The sequence below is a fragment of the Rattus rattus genome, chromosome 12 (genome assembly GCF_011064425.1).
Source record: "Rattus rattus isolate New Zealand chromosome 12, Rrattus_CSIRO_v1, whole genome shotgun sequence".
Classification (NCBI taxonomy): domain Eukaryota; kingdom Metazoa; phylum Chordata; class Mammalia; order Rodentia; family Muridae; genus Rattus; species Rattus rattus.
In genome coordinates this window covers 61,977,426-61,996,132 of record NC_046165.1, presented here as the reverse complement: position 1 = coordinate 61,996,132, position 18,707 = coordinate 61,977,426, and the positions used below count along the sequence as shown (strand labels likewise).

Below are 18,707 nucleotides of genomic sequence, written 5' to 3'. Positions count from 1 at the left end.
ATGGAAGCAGTCAGATGAGTACTCAGGGCTCCCAATGACAAGTGACAGGTGCTGTGGGTTAAGAGACATAGTCTCTAGCAAGGGTCTACTTGCATTGGTCCAAACTCAGACCCTGAACTACAGGAATGCTGTGCTGGGTCTGGAGAAGGCTGTCTGGGTAAGTGGCATGGCTGCCACATTCTCTTATTTCTTTTCTTCTCTAGCATGGTCCCTAATACTGATTTCTACATGGCAGACAAGGGTTATGATAGGTTAATCCTCACTTTATTTTAATCCCTAGCACAGCCCACAAATGGGACCCTGCTATCTGATCCCATGTCTCAGCTCCTCCTGGCTTGTTCTAATCCAGCCCACACAGCCTTTCTTGGGGCTGTCCCAGCATGAGGAGTGCTTGGGCCTTCGGGCCTGCACATCTGCTGTGTCTGCACATCTGTTCTCATCCCGGCGAGAACAGAGACTGTACTGATGCCTGCTGTATGCTAGTGTGTCGAGCGGGACTTGGCATGGGTAGATTCTCAAGAACTAAGTGGGCGGCTGAAACCCGGAACATAGTGGGTGCCTTCTGCACTGTTTATCCCTCTGCCCTGATCTCTGTCACATGACTCTACTATTCCTGCTTCCACTTTTCTCAGCCTTCTCGTCTCGGTTTATTTTCTTTTTTAATTGTTTTTATTCTACATTAGGGCCATTTTCTAAATTGAAAATAAGGTTGTTTTTATCCAATACATCCTAACCATGGTTACCCCCTCTTATCTCCTCCCAGATCCTCCTCACCTCCCCAGCCATCCTGGGTGACTCCAGCTGTATCCACTTGACAAAAATTAGTTAGATTGTCTTATATCATGCACAGAGCCCGTGGTTAGCTATTACCCACAGTTCCATACATTCCAGGCATATATAGCTTCATGCTAGAACTTTCCCTTTAGTTCTGCCTACAATTCCTAACCACCACGTATTGCTCTTATTAGCACAAGTTCTGCAGATATCTCACAGTCAACATTTCTATACTGACCTGACTGCCAGTGTCTCAGGCCTGGTCATCCTTCTCGTGTGTGTGTGTGTGTGTGTGTGTGTGTGTGTGTGTGTGTGTGTGTGTGTACGTGCATGTGTGTGCGTGCATGCGTGCATGTGTGTGTGGGGGGCATGTGCATGTGCACATATGTGCAAAGTTCAGGTGCATGAGCCCACAGACCAGAAGAAAGAGTTGGGTATCTTCCTCTACTGCTCTCTGACTTACTGCCTTGAAGCAAGGTCTCTTATTACTCTAGAAGGTCACCTTTTCCTGGGCAGGTTGGCCAGTGAGCTCGTGAATCTCTGTCTCTGACTCTTCCACCCCCATGCCGTGTTTATTGGCACATACAGCTTTTTATGTGGACGCTCAGGATTTGAGCTCAGTTTCTCTTCCTGTGCGGCTCAGTTTTCTTTCACCTTCTTCTGTGTGGTCATATACCACTGTTTATGTGGGTAACGGGGATTTGAACTTGGGTTTGCACATGTTTACAGAGCAAGTGCTCATGCCCTGAGCTATATTCCTAAGCCTCTATGCCACCTGGAGAAAAATCATCACAGGTTCCTAGATTAACAACCTCAGAGTCCTCACCACTGACCATTCCTACTACATGAGGATAAAATCTTGCCGGTCTCCCCCACCAAGTTTTAACCCCGGGCCTTTATCACCAACTGCTGTGTGATGAGTACCCAGTCTTCCCTCCTCTTCACTACACCGCAGTCAAAACCGGCATGTAGGGAACTAGTCATGCCGCTTCTGTTGTAAGGAAAGTGAACTTGGGAGCAGAGACATGGCTCGGAGGATAAGATTACTTACTATGTTTGCCTGTAGCCCTAGGATTGGGGTTGGGGGAGCAGAGGCAGGTAGACACGAGAGCTCACTGGCCAGCCAACAAAGTTGAAAGATTAATCATGAGGGCCTCAGTCCAAATCCTCAACACCCACATAAGAGATCTATGTACAGCCATCCAAAATCCTGAATGTGGTGCGGGTTAGATACGAGAGGATTTCTGAGGCTTGTTGTCCTCTAGCATAACTCTGGTAGCAGTGAGAGGCTTTGTCCCAATGGAATAAGACAAAGAGGAATAGAGACAGACATCTCTGACCTCCATGTGCATATAGGCACAGACACATGCCTATACACACACACACACACACACACACACACACACACACACACACACACACAGACACACACACACACACACACACACACACACACACACACAACACACACACACACACACACACACACACACACAAACAAACACACACACACACACTATTTCCTTTTCTATAAGAACTGAGAATCATCACTGCAGCCTCCACGTCCATGTCCTGCTCTGGAAACAATCCACACTCTACTTAATTTTGTTATTTCCAATATAGAGACGAGAAAAGAAGAAGATGGGAGTTAACCACTTAGCCCAAGGCGGTGCCACTTCTAAATGATGAAGCCAGAAATCACGTCCAGATGTGCCTAGGTTCAAAGTTCACACCACCTAGCATGAGTATGATCATCCCTATACCCCAAGGTCACCTTAAAAGGACGAGTACCGTACCTGCAGCCACCTTTCTGCCCTCCTTGAGTTGGTTGGCCACATGTTCAGGCAGCATGGCATACAGCAAGGTCTCCGTCTTCTTCTTCTCGATGGCCAGGTGATTGGAAAGGACACGCAACTCCTCCTTCTTCTTTTCCAGTTGGCAGGACAGTTCCATCTCTGCCAGCCTCTGCTGGTTGAGGAGGATGAGATCCCTGGTCGTGTCGTGCGGAGCGATGTCAGAAAGGTGCATCTTGCTCTCTTCCAGCTCTTGCAGGCTGCGGAGCTTTGGGGAACACATGAAGATCATGCACCTCAGGGACTCCATCCAGATCATCTGACCTGCCCATCACAGAGAGGAATGTGACAATGTGGAATGTCTCCAGACAGAACGAGAGGTAAAGCCTGCTCCACCCTTCTTAGCCATGCATCGTAAGAATCATCTATACTTCTGTCTCCATTCCTCATCTGCCACGCTCTGCACAACAGCTCTTCCTGTGACGGCCATGAGCTTGGGATGCCAACCCCAGCAGCTAGGTCTGCAGCTAGGTCTTCTCTTTACTTTGCTCTTCTACTGTCTTAGGTATGAACCTAATATTCCCTCTGGAAATCTTGCACCCTGAGGTTTTTCAGTCACTGATATCTCTCTGGAGTTTCCCTATTTCTTTGAAGTTTTTCTTCAGTCTTTGTCCACCCCCTACTGCATTCATGGTACTAGAAGGCTACTCTTAATGCTCCAGGAGGAGTAAGGCAATCCCTGCCAGCTACGAATCCTGTGTCCGTCAACAGTGACCTGCCTCTAAGATAGACTTTTAAGTATGTGTGCAACAGTGAATGAATGTCACGGGAGGAACCAACTACTTTGTGATTCGATTTAAGGTCTGAGCCCTGAGATGGAACCCACATCCGACACTGCTAATTGGCCAAGAAGATGAGACTAGATAGGTCAGGGACATAATAGATACTATTATTCGGCTAAAGAAGCATGACAGTGCAATGACTTCTAATGGCATAGTGGCACATATGTCTTATACGTATACATAGCAATGCCACAGATCAATGCCTCACTCAATCCAAGAGAAGCTTCTTGTATCCGGTGAAAATTGATGCAGAAATGGACAATGTGCAGAGAATAAGAGACTTTAGATCACTCAATGCTAAAGTGGGCGTCGTCATTAAATCTCTCCCTTCAAGGCTCGGAGGATGACGAGGTAGAAATATTCTAAGAGCCAGAGAGGACAGACAACGCCAAGGAAGCAGCGTCTTCCAGACACCGCAGGACTGATGCACGTATGAACCCTCAGAGACTGGCAGCGTTCACAGGACCTACATAGGTTCAAGCTGGATGGGGACCCAGTGCTGAGAGGGAGAAGTGGACATACTCTCCTCACCCTAACCAAGAGGCTATCTACATTGCTGCCCACTACCAATGAAGTCTCCCCGGGTATATCAACCACACTTCAGGGTGGGATCCATGTCCGGAAGTAGTCGACCAACACAAACAAACTCAAGGCTATTTTTGTAGACTTTTTGTCTCATTTTGCTTTGTTGGGGTTTTTAATTTTTTTGTCTCACTTATGTTTTGCTTGCTTATTTTGGTTTCTGTGTGTGTGTGTGTGTGTGTGTGTGTGTGTGTGTGTGTGTGTGTGTTTTGCATGTGGTTTTTGGTGTTTTATTTTTTTTTTTTGTTTGTATATTTTGAAGAGAGAGAAAATGAAGTTAGGTGTGGGTAGGAGGCAGAGAGGACCTGAGAATTGGGGAGGGGGAAAAAACATGATGAAAATACATTGTATGGGAAACAAATTCAATAATTAAAAAATTTACTATATGGTCTAGCAAGTCCACTTCCCTATATGCTCAAAAGAACTGAAATACAGAACTCAAGGAGGTAAATATTTGGGGACCTATAGTCACAGATAGTCACAGGAGCCAGAGGAAGCAAGGCAAATCTATCAGCAGATGAGTGAGCAGAGGCAACAAGGCATTGGGATATCGCTCAGCCTAAAAGAAAAAGGAAATGAGCCAGTCACAGAGGACAAGTCCTACAGGACTCCACTTCCCTTAGTCCCCAGGGCCGTCACAGTCCTAGAGATGAAGGGAGAATGTCGGTCGCCAGAGGAACGGGGAACAACTGTTTAATAAGCACAGAGCTTGAATTTTGCAGATATTAAAAATGTTCTGGAGATAAATAGGGCAGCGTGTGTACAAACTGTGAGCATTCTTAATGAATCACCTCTGTTGTAGATTAAAATAGAGAAAACCTCCACCATAATTCAAACCCTACCAGCGGATCGGGTGAGTTTGTTGCTTTAGAAAGGATAGACATTAAATTAATATAATATTTCTCTTATGTAACAGAGAGCAGGGATTTATAACCATAGGATTTACAATTACAATCGCATATTTTAGTATACAGTATAATCATATCGCATACTGTTGGAATACATATATGTTTCCGTATAATATGCTTATATTATATACATTTATTATTTAGTCCATTTATGTCTAAACCAGCAACGATTAAAAATACAAAATATTATTTACTGATCAGGTCAAGTATAAGTATCAGGGGAAAAAAGCCCAACTTGTTCTCAACATAGTCCCTTCCCTGGCTTGGGGGAAGTTGAAGAGCTGTCTTCCCATTCTGGCTGACCTAACAGGCAGAAAGAAAAGGCATCCTCTTACCCCGGAGTTTGAGCATCGGCTGGTTCTTCCTTGCTTTGGGCATCATTTCTTTTCTTGTCTTCAAAACAAACTGACTGTTAATGAACTTGCAGATGCTGGAGATGTTGAAAGTAACTTGAGGGTGGATGATGGAAAAATACTCATCTAGTGCAAACTTCTGGGTTAAGATTCCAGGGACATACTTCTGAATATTCACTCCAGCTTGCTTGACCCTTAGCTAGCCACAGAGGACACATATCAGTCTGGAGAACAGGAAGCAGCTTCCGCCATTAGCTTTCCCTTAGATCTGACTCCCTGGGATGAAGGAGGGCCGGTAATGGAATAAACATAACAGAACTATAATTTAATGTCAGCTACAGTCAGATCTGCAGCTGACGTTAAATAGCATGGAGGTGCTCCGAAGCATGGTCTGACTTCCAAGAGGCATTCAAGCACTCACAAAGGCCATTAGTTCTTCATTTTGTGCACTCTCCCCCATACCTCCCACCCCCATACAACCCCTAGCTCCTATCAGAAACTAGCAAATTCTGGACCTGTCACCAGTTCATCCAGGGACCAGGGCAGCATTTCTCTGCTCTCTCCAGAGAATGCACAGAAGGAAGTATGGAATATGGGGACCTTGACATCACATGTCTAATACTAGCACAGACAGTGCTAGTAATACTAACTCAGAGCCTTTATCAACCATAAGAACTCAGCTAAGCTGCAGAAATAAACCTCACGTGTCATTCAATTTCTGTTATTCTATACCCAAAAGCTGAAAAGGGAACATTTAGAGCAGGTTGGATTGAAAACATTAATAGCACAAGTAGTAAGAATCTTCTAACACTGGAGAAGTACGGGTATCATTGACTTACATTTGTGTTTTCCGCCTAGGAGTGTTTATTTAGCACCGTGATACCATCTGAGGGAAGATACTATCCTTAGGTGAGTCACCTGTCATTGAGTTCCTGCTGTAGTCAGCTGGCAGGTAATATGCATATGAGTTCCAATAAACGCTAGAGAAATTTATAGTGGCTAAATATTTTAACTGGCAATTTTGACTGAATTCGTTTTGCCCACATGCCCTTCAGGTAATTTTTTTAAAAGTCACCTCAGTTCCCATGTCTATATCATCTATATCTATATCTGGTTTGTTTTGTCTCTTGATATGTAGCCCATGCTGACCACGAACTCTTGCCTCAGCCTCCTGAGTACTAGGATTATGGATGTGTGCTGTCACACGAAAGCTCTAGAAAAAAAAGATATTTTTATTCTGGGAACTTGATAGCAATCAAATGTAAATGATCATCCTCACAGCCCCCACCATAGACCACAGCAGGAAACTCTACTAAACTGTAGGAAATGAAGCACAGTGGGATTGAGAATCTGCTGCAGTCACAGGGAGTGAGTGGCAGGTCACTGTTAGGACCATGGTTATGTAGGCTGTAGTCTGATGTGTCTTTCTGGGGTGAATTTTAAAGTCTTCCTCCAGCTTTTCTTTCCCATTTATTCACAGTTCAACGTCCTTGCAATGTTTACCTTAAGAGGATCATGAATTCCAGAAGAGTCTATTACATAAAGTCAGGGGACGCTCCAGGGCCTTAAACCTATGAACTCAGGGATCTAAGACCTAACAGACACAATGGTGGTGAACTGGACCTCCCCCCCCCATCCTGATTTATCCCCTATCCCAAGGTTCTGAGGGAAAGGGTCTCTTACTGCTTCATCAAAGACAATGTGGAAAGGAAAAGCATCGCAGAACACCTCCTCTTCGATCCACAGTCTCTCAGGATAGACGGGCTGGAAGGTGTCCCTGAGGGGCCCTGGATACAGAGAGAGAGAGAGAGCCCTATTGAGCGGCCCTCCCAGAGCCGCTCCGACAGGGTTAGAATCTTAAGTGTGTCACAGGCTAAGTGTGATTCCCACTCTCTAGCACAGGCTCCCTCAGCTTCTCCAGATGGCCACCGCAATTATTGTCCAAATTAAAACAAACAGAAAATTTGCGACCAGGTTGAGACGCCCTCCTGCCCCCTGCCAAGTTTCTGCCGGTCGCTGAAGAGTTAGTTTCTGGGCCAATTGAGTATGTCTCACCATGAAAACAGAGCTGGCATTGAACGGTGACAAGCAGACAATGAACCAGAAGAGAGCGAGTGTGTGCTGGGCCTGGCCTTGGGGACGTTTGCCATAGAGCTTCTTAGACTGACAGTTTAGGGTGGCACGTGAAAATTTAACCAACAGTCCCAGTTGGCAGGGGTTGCAGATTCTCAATGGAGCCTTTTTGATATGAAAATCTCCTAGACAAAGGATGTCAACTGTGTTTGCTACAGCTTGAAGGACTCAGAATGCAGCTCTTTGAGCCCTGCAGACCTTCACCCAGATGCCTGTCATTTGACCTACCAGGCCATGACAAGGAGCATCTAGCTCCCTTCTTCCACTGGTCAGAGCTCTGAGTCAGACTTGAGAGTTAGGAACTAGCTGGCAGGCCGGCTCAGGGCCCAAAGACCTGGTGTGATGAGTTTCCCACCTTCACTTTGTGAATGGGAAGCCGGAGGGGACTGCATTGTCTCAAGTCACAGCTTCTCAGAGACACAAATGCACTTTCTCGGTGCTTGCCCTCTGTCCTTTGTACTGCTGGCCAGCTGTGGTGAGCCACTGATTTCCAGTCCAGAAACACATCCCAGTCAAGGTCGGAGTCCAGAAGCAATGCAGAATTCACTGTGGCCAGTATGCCTGTGCCCAGCCTCTGTGTCCCAGTCAGTATCTGGGACTGAGTCCAAGCTAGTGGCTTTCCTGATTACGGAGATGACAGTGTCTCCATGTCACCCAGCACAAACAAAAGAGCTGATTTGTGGCGAGTTAGGAGCTGATTTTTTTTAAAGCTAAAACCACAGATGCCAAATCCTAGCTCTGCAGGAATCGGGGGTTTTGAAATTGCAGGAAGCTTTGCCCTACTTGTGTATGAGTCTCCTCCCCTGCAGACCTGGCATCGGTCCTCACCCCAGAGCTGGAGCCGCAGAGCAGCCCACTTACCTTTTCCAAAATGGACCGATGCCCTCACAGCAGCTGAGTGAGATTTCTCCCCAGGGCAAACAGGGATGTTTAAATATCTGTCCTTCATCCGAAGGAGTGTTCCCTGGAGAGCCTGCAGGGGGAAGGAAATGAAATACAGGTACCTGGTCACAGGACCGGAGATGAGCAGGCCCTGCCTCTTGCTGCTGCTGCCGTTGAGCCCATCTTTGTATACTGAAGCATGATGGCGGCTGAACAGATAGTGTAAATGCTTACAAGATGAGTTCTACCAAGAGCCAGGAACTCTAAGGTGCACTCACGACTTAATCCCCACACTGTTTTCCTACCAAAGTCGGTGAAATGTTTTTGCAAGATCTCCAGGGAATGCTTAGAGTCCCATGCTTCCCTATGTGTTGCTCCGAGACTATGTCCCTGACTAAATTCAAAATGTGGAGAAAGCAGTGGAAGGATGCTCACCGCAGGCTTCCTTTATTAGGAGCAAAAGATTTGTAGCAACTGAAGATGCACAAGGCATGGGCTAGTTAACCATGACAAGAGACATTTGGCAGAGGGAAGATGTTCACACAGAAAATGAGCATCCTCTTGACACAGGAGATGCCTCTCCCCAGGCAGAAAGTAGATGGCTCTTGGTGGACCATGAGTTGATCACACGGCACGCATAGCCCTCCCCTAGACCGATAAATACCTCTCATTTGAGTCAAGCCAGTATGCAGGGGGTTTGTGGACTATTTAATGGTTCAGATTGGGATACATTAAAAAAATAACCAGTACCAAAAAGAGATGATCTTAGTGTCCACACAGTTCCCAAAATCTACTAGATGGCCAGCGTGGCAATACTCCTCTGCTGAAACCCCTCCCACATCCCAGGAGTTCTTTCCTTATTGTTGGAGGTGAGACAACAAACTCAAAAGCTACCGGTTCAGAGTGGTTTTGGTGGCCATCATTTGTCTGGGACCAGGGAGCAGACGCTAACAGCTTTGCACACTGTAAGACATATCCCCCAAGGTCCTCGGGAATCACAGTCCTACCTGTATGTTTGAACAGGCTACATGGATTCAGTGAGATTTTAGCCTAACGCAGGTAGCATCTAAACTGGCAGTGATCACCTTAGGAGCTGTATGTAGCTAAGGTGGCCAAGGATGGGCTCTCATCTGCACACCCGGCCTGTGACTGGTTCCACTTGCTATGTGGGCACTGAGGACCTGATAGGGCCACTCATAGCAAGAGGATTGTGACATAATATACCAGTTCCCAACTTCAAGTCCTTTATCATGTTTTGTCGTTGGGGTTTCGAGATAAGGTTCTTTATCCCAGACTGGCCTCAAAATAATAGCAATCCTCCTGCCTCAGCATCCCAAGTTATACCTGATAGGTATAACTGCCATATCCTTCTTTGTCATTTCTGTACATTAACATTTTACAGGCTCAAAGACTTCCTAGAAAGTCTGCATTAAGTTAGCCTTGACTTTGCGATTCTCAGCTAGGAGTGATTTTTTTTTTACCCCCATCTCTACTTTGGGGACATTGGCAATGCCTGGAAACGTTTTTGATTGCCACAACTAAAGAGTTAAGGTTCTAGTCACACTGGATAACTGTCTTGGAGAGAGAGACGTCCGCACTGTGGTGAAGGATCCTACAGCACAAAGTGCGCCCATCACAACCCAGAATAACCTGGTCCCTGGGGTTAACAAAGCCAGGCCCGGAAAAGTTTACCTCAAACTCCACTATTCAGGAGTTAGCTATTTATGTTGTCTGCATAGAAACCCTTCCTAGGGCAACTGTGCTCTCTGAAGGCACAGCACCACGTTCAGTACCTCCTGGTCTGTCTGGCTGTCCTCACTGCCTTGTGGCCGGCTTGCCTTTGCTCCTCTGTGAGTCTTCTGCACGACCAGAAACACGACATGTTCTTTCTTCCCTGTCCTTTCCACCTCTTCGTTCATATCCAGGATACTCATGGCCACATCAGTGTCAAAGAAGTCCTTGGCCACAGCTTCAATGATACCTGTAGCAGAACGACACCCGTGGTGAGGACGACAGAAGCCTGCACACTGCAGAAAGCACCACACTATCCGATTGTACAACGTGGTGAGTGTCCTTCAGTTTTCCAAGCCAGGGCCTGTGCCTCAAGATAGGCATCTCGTGAAGGCTCAGGGGCAAGAGCATTCAGAGATTTAAGTTTTGTGAGTTTTTGAATGCCAAATGTGTCCATGTTGTTATAATTTCTACTTCAACATCTATTTCTGTTTTCTATTTCAGGAAGACATCTAACTCATTAAGCAAACTCCATACATAATGGAAGTGAAATTCCACTGGAGAGGTGTTAAAAAGATCATGTGTTCGAAACTGTTCTTTTGTGAATCCATCTCAGGGGTAAAATACAAAATATGGAGAAAGCAAGCATGGAATTGCCCATCAACTGGGTCTACATTACCAAGGGATCAGCAACACAGTAACAGAGTAACAAGGATACTTAAGGGGAGTATGAAATATCCACCCAACTAGGGAGGGTGTTAGGGCCGTCTGTGTGTGGACTTAGAATACAGGAGTAATTGGGTTTGAATAAAATAACATAAACAGCCTACATACCAAGACTTTTCTACAATGCTGATTAAAAAATAAAAAAGTCAATCGATATAAAACTCCACAGAATTATCATGGCTATGCAAACAGCTGGACAGAATGTTAAGGAACATGTCTCCCTCTGGTGTTCTAGAAAGTCTAAGGATCTCCAGACCCTTCAGATCATGACAACAAGGAAGCCAGTCAGCAGATGTATGGCCACCCTAGAGAGCTATGGGATGGCTAATCAGTTTCCTACCTGGTACAATGTGACACAGGCCATGTCTGTCTGAGTAGTAGTGGAGAAGCATCGCCCCGTCAGCTCCTCCTTCCACTCGAAAGGATGGGGCGTTCATTTCCTAATACACAGACACAACACATTTCCCCTCAGGGAGCACACATTTACTCATATTATGGTTTTTATAGGCTCATAATATATATTTATTTTTCTAGGTTAGCATACAAAGTAGTGGCCTCGACCATAGCATCTATGCATATTATTTTATTTAGTCTCCTCCTAGACAGGTCCTCTACCCCTCCAGCTGGCTCCCTCTCCTGCTCATCTATACCCTATGGCTTCATTAACACATGTATTCTATCATCTCTGCTTCCCTAAGAGCTCTCATTCCTTTCATGATCCCGTTTTCTATTCTGTGATGCCAATACATACATGTTAACATATGCACATATATGTACATGTATGTACGTGTATATAATATTTGAGTGTGTGTGTGTGTGTGTGTGTTGTACCACATGTGTTCCTGGTGCCTATGGGGGTCAGAACGAGTATTGAATCCTCTGGAACTAGAATGACAAACAGTCGTGAGGTGCCATGGAAGTGCAAGGACTGAGCCCAGGCCCTGTGAAAGAGCATAAGCTTCCGCAGTCACTGAGACATCTGCTCCTCCTTACAGAGGGTTTTTTTTGAGACAGGATCTCACTGTGTAGCCATGTTGATCTATAACTCACTATATAGACCAAGCTGACCTCAAACTCATAGAAATCTGCCCACCTCTGTCTTTTGAATGCTGGGATTGAAGGAACATACCACACACTTGGTCTATACATACATAATTTTAAATCTATGTTCTGCATGTGGGAAAATACACATAATATTTGTCCTTCCGAGTCTGGTTTATTTCACTTGACGTAATTGTTTTCAGGTGCGGTCATTTTCCTGAAAACATCATTTTATTTTTCTATGTAGCTGCATTGTGTACATGTATCCAATTTTCTTTGTCCATTGATGGGCATCTAGGCTGGTTTCATTTCCTGGCTGTTTAAAAACTCAGCAATAATCATGGATAAGAAAGTGTCTCTCTAGCTGGCCTAGAACCCTTGGGTATATGCCCAAGAATGTTATAGCTGTGTTATGAATTACAGTTTTTTAAGAGGTCTGAAGCAATGGTATGTACCCATTAGCACACACAGAACTACAATGGTATGTGTCCTTTACGATACAGATAGAACTACAATGGTATTTATCTATTACTACACAAAACTTCAATAGTATGTCTCAATCGCCATGTTACCATCATCTCTCCAATCACATAGCATGACCGTTTCAGCTCCGGTTGAAGAAGCTGCATCTCGGCCCCTAAACATTTGGCATTTGGCAACTGGGCTCCCAAGGAGGTTAAAATGAGGTTAATGAGAGAACCACTGCTGGCCTCTGTGACCCTTAACACCATGCCATGTGCTTCTATCTACCCCCAAGGGTTAGCCATGGCCATATTTGGCCTGTGGCCAAGCCATGTGAGCCTTCTCACTCTGGCTCAGAGATCGGTGGCTCAGAGACCTCACGACTAGAAAGAGTCAGCTCACTTCAGTCCTCAAGGTTGGTTCCCCTTGAAAACTAGACCCCTCAAGAACATACCAGAGGAAATATTATTTGTCCAGAAATAACCGTAGACACTTCAACAGAGCCCTCTTATGACGGGTGGGGGACTTTTTGAGGAAAAGTCACCAGAGGGTTCTCTGAGGGAAGGAACAGGGGAGTCCTCTATTGCTGGTTCAGCAGTAACTCAGAACTCAGGATGCTGGACTTTGGAAAAGGTAGGGAAGAGGTGTAAGAGGCTACTGTCTTTCATGGTGCAGGGCTGCTTGAGAAAACAAGTGTCTTCTTAATTTTCAAATACTTAATTTCATATTTCTAAATGTGTGTCATGATTCAGCTTCCTCCCAGGCTGAAACATCGCATTCTTCAGGGAGCCTTTTTAAGACAGCAAGAAAACAGCTTTGCCATCATAATAACTGACAAGGCACAGTCCTGTTTTATCCACGTGAGCTCCCACCCAGGGTGCCGACGAACACAAAATACAGAAATAATGAAGAAAGAGCTTGGTTGGTTACAAAGGACAATAAACTGCTTTACCTAAGTTAATAAGCTATCGTTTATGCTATGGATGAATACTGCATCTTTACAATAAAGCCTTTTGATGTCTAAAAACAAAGTCTAAGCATTCAAATTTCCAGTAAGTTCTACCGAGACCAGCAAGGTGTGAACTCCACAAGGACATATCCCAGTTGGGAATTTAGTTTCCTAACACCTCAGTCCATCACCCCATGGGTTAATCAGTGTTGGATGGCTCCCAGTTCTGTCTCTTGACCCTGCCAAGTTTTTCCCCTTTGATACTTTCCCAACCCTAATCTGGTTGCATAAGCTTTTATCAGCTCTACCCAGGCCAGGAGACCTGAAGAGAGAGTGAAAATCCACCCAACCTGCTTTTCAATCCTTGTTCCTATTGTATTTGGCTTCTCAGATTTATTCCAAGTCTGCATCCACCCTTCAGAAGTGCTCCCCTCCCCCTCCCTTACCCCAAGGCTAGAACTCTGACTTTTTGTCAGCCCATTTATAAAGGAAGCCAATGGGTGTTTATTCTCTTCTCCCCTGAGAGAGCTGCTGGGCCCACAGATTTTGCAGCTCCTCTGCAGAGGACGCTGAGGGGGCTTCCTTTCTTTAACCTCTAGGACCACCAAGACAAAGCCCAGATGGCCTTACCTGATAGGACAGTGCCAGGTAACTGTGGAGGGCATCTAGGTTTTCAATAAACTCGGTGAGATTTCCTCCAAGTGTCCGCAGCATCCTGTCATAGCCAGACAGCTTACAGAACTTAAAGAAGTATTCGCCAAAGAGCTTTAGAATGGCTTCCATGGACACATCTGTGGAATACAAACCCCACTGAGTCAGACCCCTAGAAAGCGTTGTTCTCCCTTGGGTGGTTTTTATTCATATGCAAAGCACTCAAATCCTGCCCCTGTGACACTTGCTGAGCTTCTAATGCTCCACTCCATCAGTGACAATCAGGAAGCACGTCGGTGTGATGCGGCATCATGAAGAGCAGGGGCGTGTTAACCACGACTCCCTGCCTTCTCTGTCACATCCAAGAGAGATATTTCCCAGTGGCCCAAGAGAGAGCTGTAGAACTAACCCTCCTTTGACCACTGATCCTGAGCCTGATTAGCTCAGGGCAGGGTCTCCCACCCCATTACACACCTTCAAACAGCAGCCTTCTGTGGGATCTGAGGACTGACTAACACTGCAGGGCAAAATGATTCTGCCTGAAATTCGCCCATAAGAACAGAGTACACAGCAGCGATGTTGAGTCCTTCTCTCTCAGCTTCACTAGGCTTCTTTTAGTCTCCCTTCCTTCAGGGATGTTTGCATCGGCATTCTCCTTGAGAATGTCCCTGTCAATCTCCAGGCCACCCTGACTATGCCCTTCCTGAGGGTTGCATTTCTGTCTTCCTACCAGAGAATTCTTGTGAACCGCAACCAAGTCCTACTTTTTTGTCTTGGTTTGTTTGGTTGCTGTTATTTGTTTTGTTTTTGTCTTGTCTTGTTGCTAGATAACGAAGTAAGTGCCAGTTGAGTTTCTGAAGTATAGCTACAGTATGAGGTGGATTGAGACTGGCTAGGCTGACTCCATGACAGGCTTCAAATTGGCAGTTTAGGAGACTAGGCCTAAATCTTTGTTTCCAAGAACTGGGCAAGTCCAGATAAGTCCAGGCTTCAGAAGCTGCCCAGCCACCAGGCCTGGGGAAAGGACAATGGGTCAGCAGCAGTTCCCAGACTTCCTTAGCATTAGTCAACTGTTTCCAGCTCCCTAGGCCCCAACAATGGTTCTGGAATGTCCCTAGAGATAGAGCAAACAAATAAATAGAGAGGTCACCTACACTCCCAAACCGCCTAGAATTCTCCCAATGTGTTTTAAATCAGGCCTGCGAGACACTTCAGAGTCTCTCCATCTTTGCAGATGGTAGACCCTAGCATGCTGGACTTTTGCAGGAAAAAACACCCTTTGTGTTTACAAACTATTTGAGCCTGGGGTATCATTCTTCAGTGAATCATGGTCCCTTACAGGAGTATGGCTCGGTCTCTCTGTTCCCCATCTGTATGATGGGCACGGGATGTATCCCTGCAATGTTATATAATCAGTTATTCTTCTCAGAGTATGCTGGGATCTTGGGGAAAGATGATTCTGTTAGTGTAAACCTATTTGTTCAGATGAATAAATGGAAGCAAGTTGGAGACTCTGACTGAATCCCGTGTACCACATCCCACAGCCAAACAAGGTAAAGGCTGCTCTCTGTCATTGTGGACATAGGATGGAGGCCTCATGGGGATGGCCAGCATGGAGACCCCGAGAACATTCACTTACTTAGGGTAGGGTGCTGACTCCTGATGGAGCTGAAGAACTTTGGTCCCTGTGAGTCCAAAGCGAGCCATGATTCCTGATTGCATCTTTTAAGGACTCTGTTTCCCCTAGACCTGGAGCTCACAGTAAGGAGGGCCCTGTTTTGCAGAGCACATCCATACAGAGTACTACAGACTGCCAGGGATGCAAAGTGGTCCTTACTTCCAAGCCTCTGCTCACTTAAGACAGAACAGACAGGCCTTATGGTGCAAGCCCATACATAGCTATAAGCTACTCAGGAGGCTGAGGCAGGAGGATCACAAACTTTTGGTACATCCGAGCTATAGATCCAAATCAAGGCTGGCCTGAACAATCTAGTGAGAACCTATCTTGAATTGGAAAATAAAAAGGATAGAGTTATAGCTCAGTGGTAGAAGGTTACTTAACACACATGAGCCCCCTAGGCTCAATTCCTAATAATATGCGCATGCGCATACACACACCACACACACACACACACACACACACACACACACACACACACACACACACACACACACGTCAGAATAGCAGATTCCTTACAGCCATAGCCAGACCTCTGGGAAGATAATTCTTCTGGAATCTTGCACAGATAAATCAAACATATTTTGCCAAGACTACTAGCTAGGTCTTCTGAGTCTAGACAAAGGTAGGAATGGAAGAGTGGGAGAAAGCCAGGGCCTGTGTGAATCGTCCCTTTTGTCCCTTCCAGCTGACAGCAAACTTGTCTATGCCAGAATTCAGGAGCCACCTGCTCTCTCCTCAGTGAACTGAAATACATTCTACTCAGGTCTTTTCCAACCCTGGGGAAGTATCAGACAGGTGTGGGACTGTTGGTTTCTGTTCCCCGCACCCGCCTGTCCCTGCTGCATGAATTCAGCTCATTCAAGCTGAGACGAAACAGCTGTGCTATGCAGCCACAGCCTGGTGCTCTACGCAGGTGCATCCTGTTACCTGCCAGGAACCCTGAAGCGCTCCCTCCCCTTCTCCCCGGGGACCTGCTCCTTTGACTTAAAGCTGAAAACCTGGAGAAGCAGAAACCCACAGTATTGGCTGTTTCAGTCTCAGCAGTTTTGTCTCTGGGTGCTTGGCACTGTTAACAGGACAGGACATCCGTCTGAGGCTAACTTCCCTAGACCACAACCTGGGCTTGAGTGGGAAGCTGCCATCTGTGCTTGGCCTTGCGCTGCTTCTGGGACTCCTAGTGCAGAATGCCTGTCTGAGAGGGGACAAAGGCCTCTTTTTTAAAAATCAACAGCTGTCACACTTTTTTATACGGTTTCACCTCTGCGAATTTAGGATTCTAAGAGGCCTCTGATTCACAGGAGACTAGGGACAGATGGAAAATGGGAAAGCAAGAAACACATCAGCTTTAAAACATTACTTGGCAGTGAAAAAAAATTCTAGTATCTGAATGTTTGTACCCTTGTCTGTAAGAGACAAATTAAAAAGGTAGGCATCTCTTCACTTATCTGTATAAAATTAAACACCAGCAGTATAAACCAGGGACTGTCGAGATTGGTTACCTAAGGGACCCTGGTGGGAATGGGATGGAGACAAGAGTTGTGAAATAGCTCCAGTGCTAGGAATCCTGTTACTGTCTCCTGTGTAAGTCTAAATAAGAAGAAGGCAGGGGAGAGTGCCCACACAGGAAACAAACTCAAGTTAACATTTAGGGAGTGATCTCAGCTATTCAGGGGACTGAGGCAGGAGGATCACCACTAGTTCAGGGATCAACCGGACTGCGAATACAAAGCTAGTTCAAAGCTACCTTAGGCAACCTAGTGAGACCTAATCACGAAATAAAAAGCAGAGAGCTTGGGATACAACTGAGCAATAGAGCATTTGCCTAACAAGTGAGATGATCTAGATTCAACTCGTCATACAAGGAGAGAACCACGCACACGCACACACACGCACACACACACACACACACACACACACACACACACACGCAGAGAGAGAGAGAGAGAGAGAGGAGAGAAGTATGTGTATGTGTGTGTGGGGGGGGTGCAGACATGCATAAAGAGAAACAAAGAAATTACCAGAATAACATTTCTACAATAGTCCAACAGAAAAATATTTGGATAATGTAATTACTCAGGAAAAACAAGTTACCTATGAGAGCAAAGAGGTGCTCACATGGTTAAGAGCAGGTACTACTCTCTCAGAGACCTGAGTTCGGTTCCCAGCGTCTTTGTTAAATGTCTCAGAAACAGCCTCAAGGGATCTGATGATTCTTCTGACATCTTAGGCACCTGCACTCGCACGCACATAGCCAAACACGGATATACACATAATTTTTAAAAAATTTCTAATCCTTAAAAAAATCTAGTACCATTTAAACATAGTCTTTTGATTTCTTTGTCCTAAGGCTAAAGGCAGAACTTTGAACAAACATCTGGCTGTAATCTAAAGGCTTTCTTGTCACATCAATGTGTTAACAACTCTGACGATAGGCCTGACCATTCAGGACTGCACACATAAGCAAAGGTGTTGCCAGGTTTCTCACTATCCAAGAGGAAGGCTAAAATTACAGAAAGTTTGAGGAAGAGAATGAATGCTGTTCTGTTGACCTGGGCAAGTCTACCATAATAACAGTCTGAAGAGAGGCCCCAGGAGTAAGCATGAGTCCTGAGTTCTGATGTCAGCACCCATGTAAAAATCTGGGCGTGATCTTATGTGCACCTGCAACCTTAACATTGTGGAGGGCAGAGACAGGAGTCATTGGGGCTTACTGGTCACCATTCTAGTTCGAGGGTCCCTGGAAGGCCCTGTCTTAAAAAGAATAAATCATGGGTACACAAGACAGCTCATTGAGTAAAGGTGCTTGCCAAGAACCCCATCACCTGAGTTTGGTAAAGATCTGCATGGTGGAAGAAAAGATCGGACTCCCAAAAGTTGTCCTCTGGCCCCTTAACACACAAGTCACGGCAGGCTCACACACTTAATAAAAATAAATGAATGTAAAACATTAAAAATACACAAAAAGAAAACAGAGAAAGATAGAGCAGGACATTCTCACATATAATACACAAACATATACCATATTCACACACACACACACACACAAAGATATAACTTGAGACCATGAAGCCCATAATAGGATATAGATAACTAGATAGCAGAGGATAGATAAATAATGGCTAGATAGATGATAGATAAATAGATCAATTATTGATAGGTAGATAAATGATTGACAGATGATTGCTATATGATGGCTAGA

General features: G+C 45.4%; 1 protein-coding gene across 2 annotated transcripts in view; it reads right to left on the bottom strand.

Annotated features, from left to right (window-relative positions):
* The window catches only part of LOC116913456 (guanylate cyclase soluble subunit beta-2), a 68,866-nt gene that overhangs the window by 29,904 nt on the left and 20,255 nt on the right, over positions 1–18,707 (bottom strand). For both annotated transcript variants that reach the window (XM_032917657.1, XM_032917658.1), the window contains 7 exons: positions 13,807–13,967; positions 11,065–11,164; positions 10,061–10,248; positions 8,247–8,358; positions 6,936–7,039; positions 5,235–5,451; positions 2,571–2,891 (listed from right to left, as the gene is read on the bottom strand). In XM_032917657.1, coding sequence (XP_032773548.1) covers positions 2,571–2,891; positions 5,235–5,451; positions 6,936–7,039; positions 8,247–8,358; positions 10,061–10,248; positions 11,065–11,164; positions 13,807–13,967 — 1,203 coding nt within the window. The remainder of the gene's footprint in view (positions 1–2,570; positions 2,892–5,234; positions 5,452–6,935; positions 7,040–8,246; positions 8,359–10,060; positions 10,249–11,064; positions 11,165–13,806; positions 13,968–18,707) is intronic.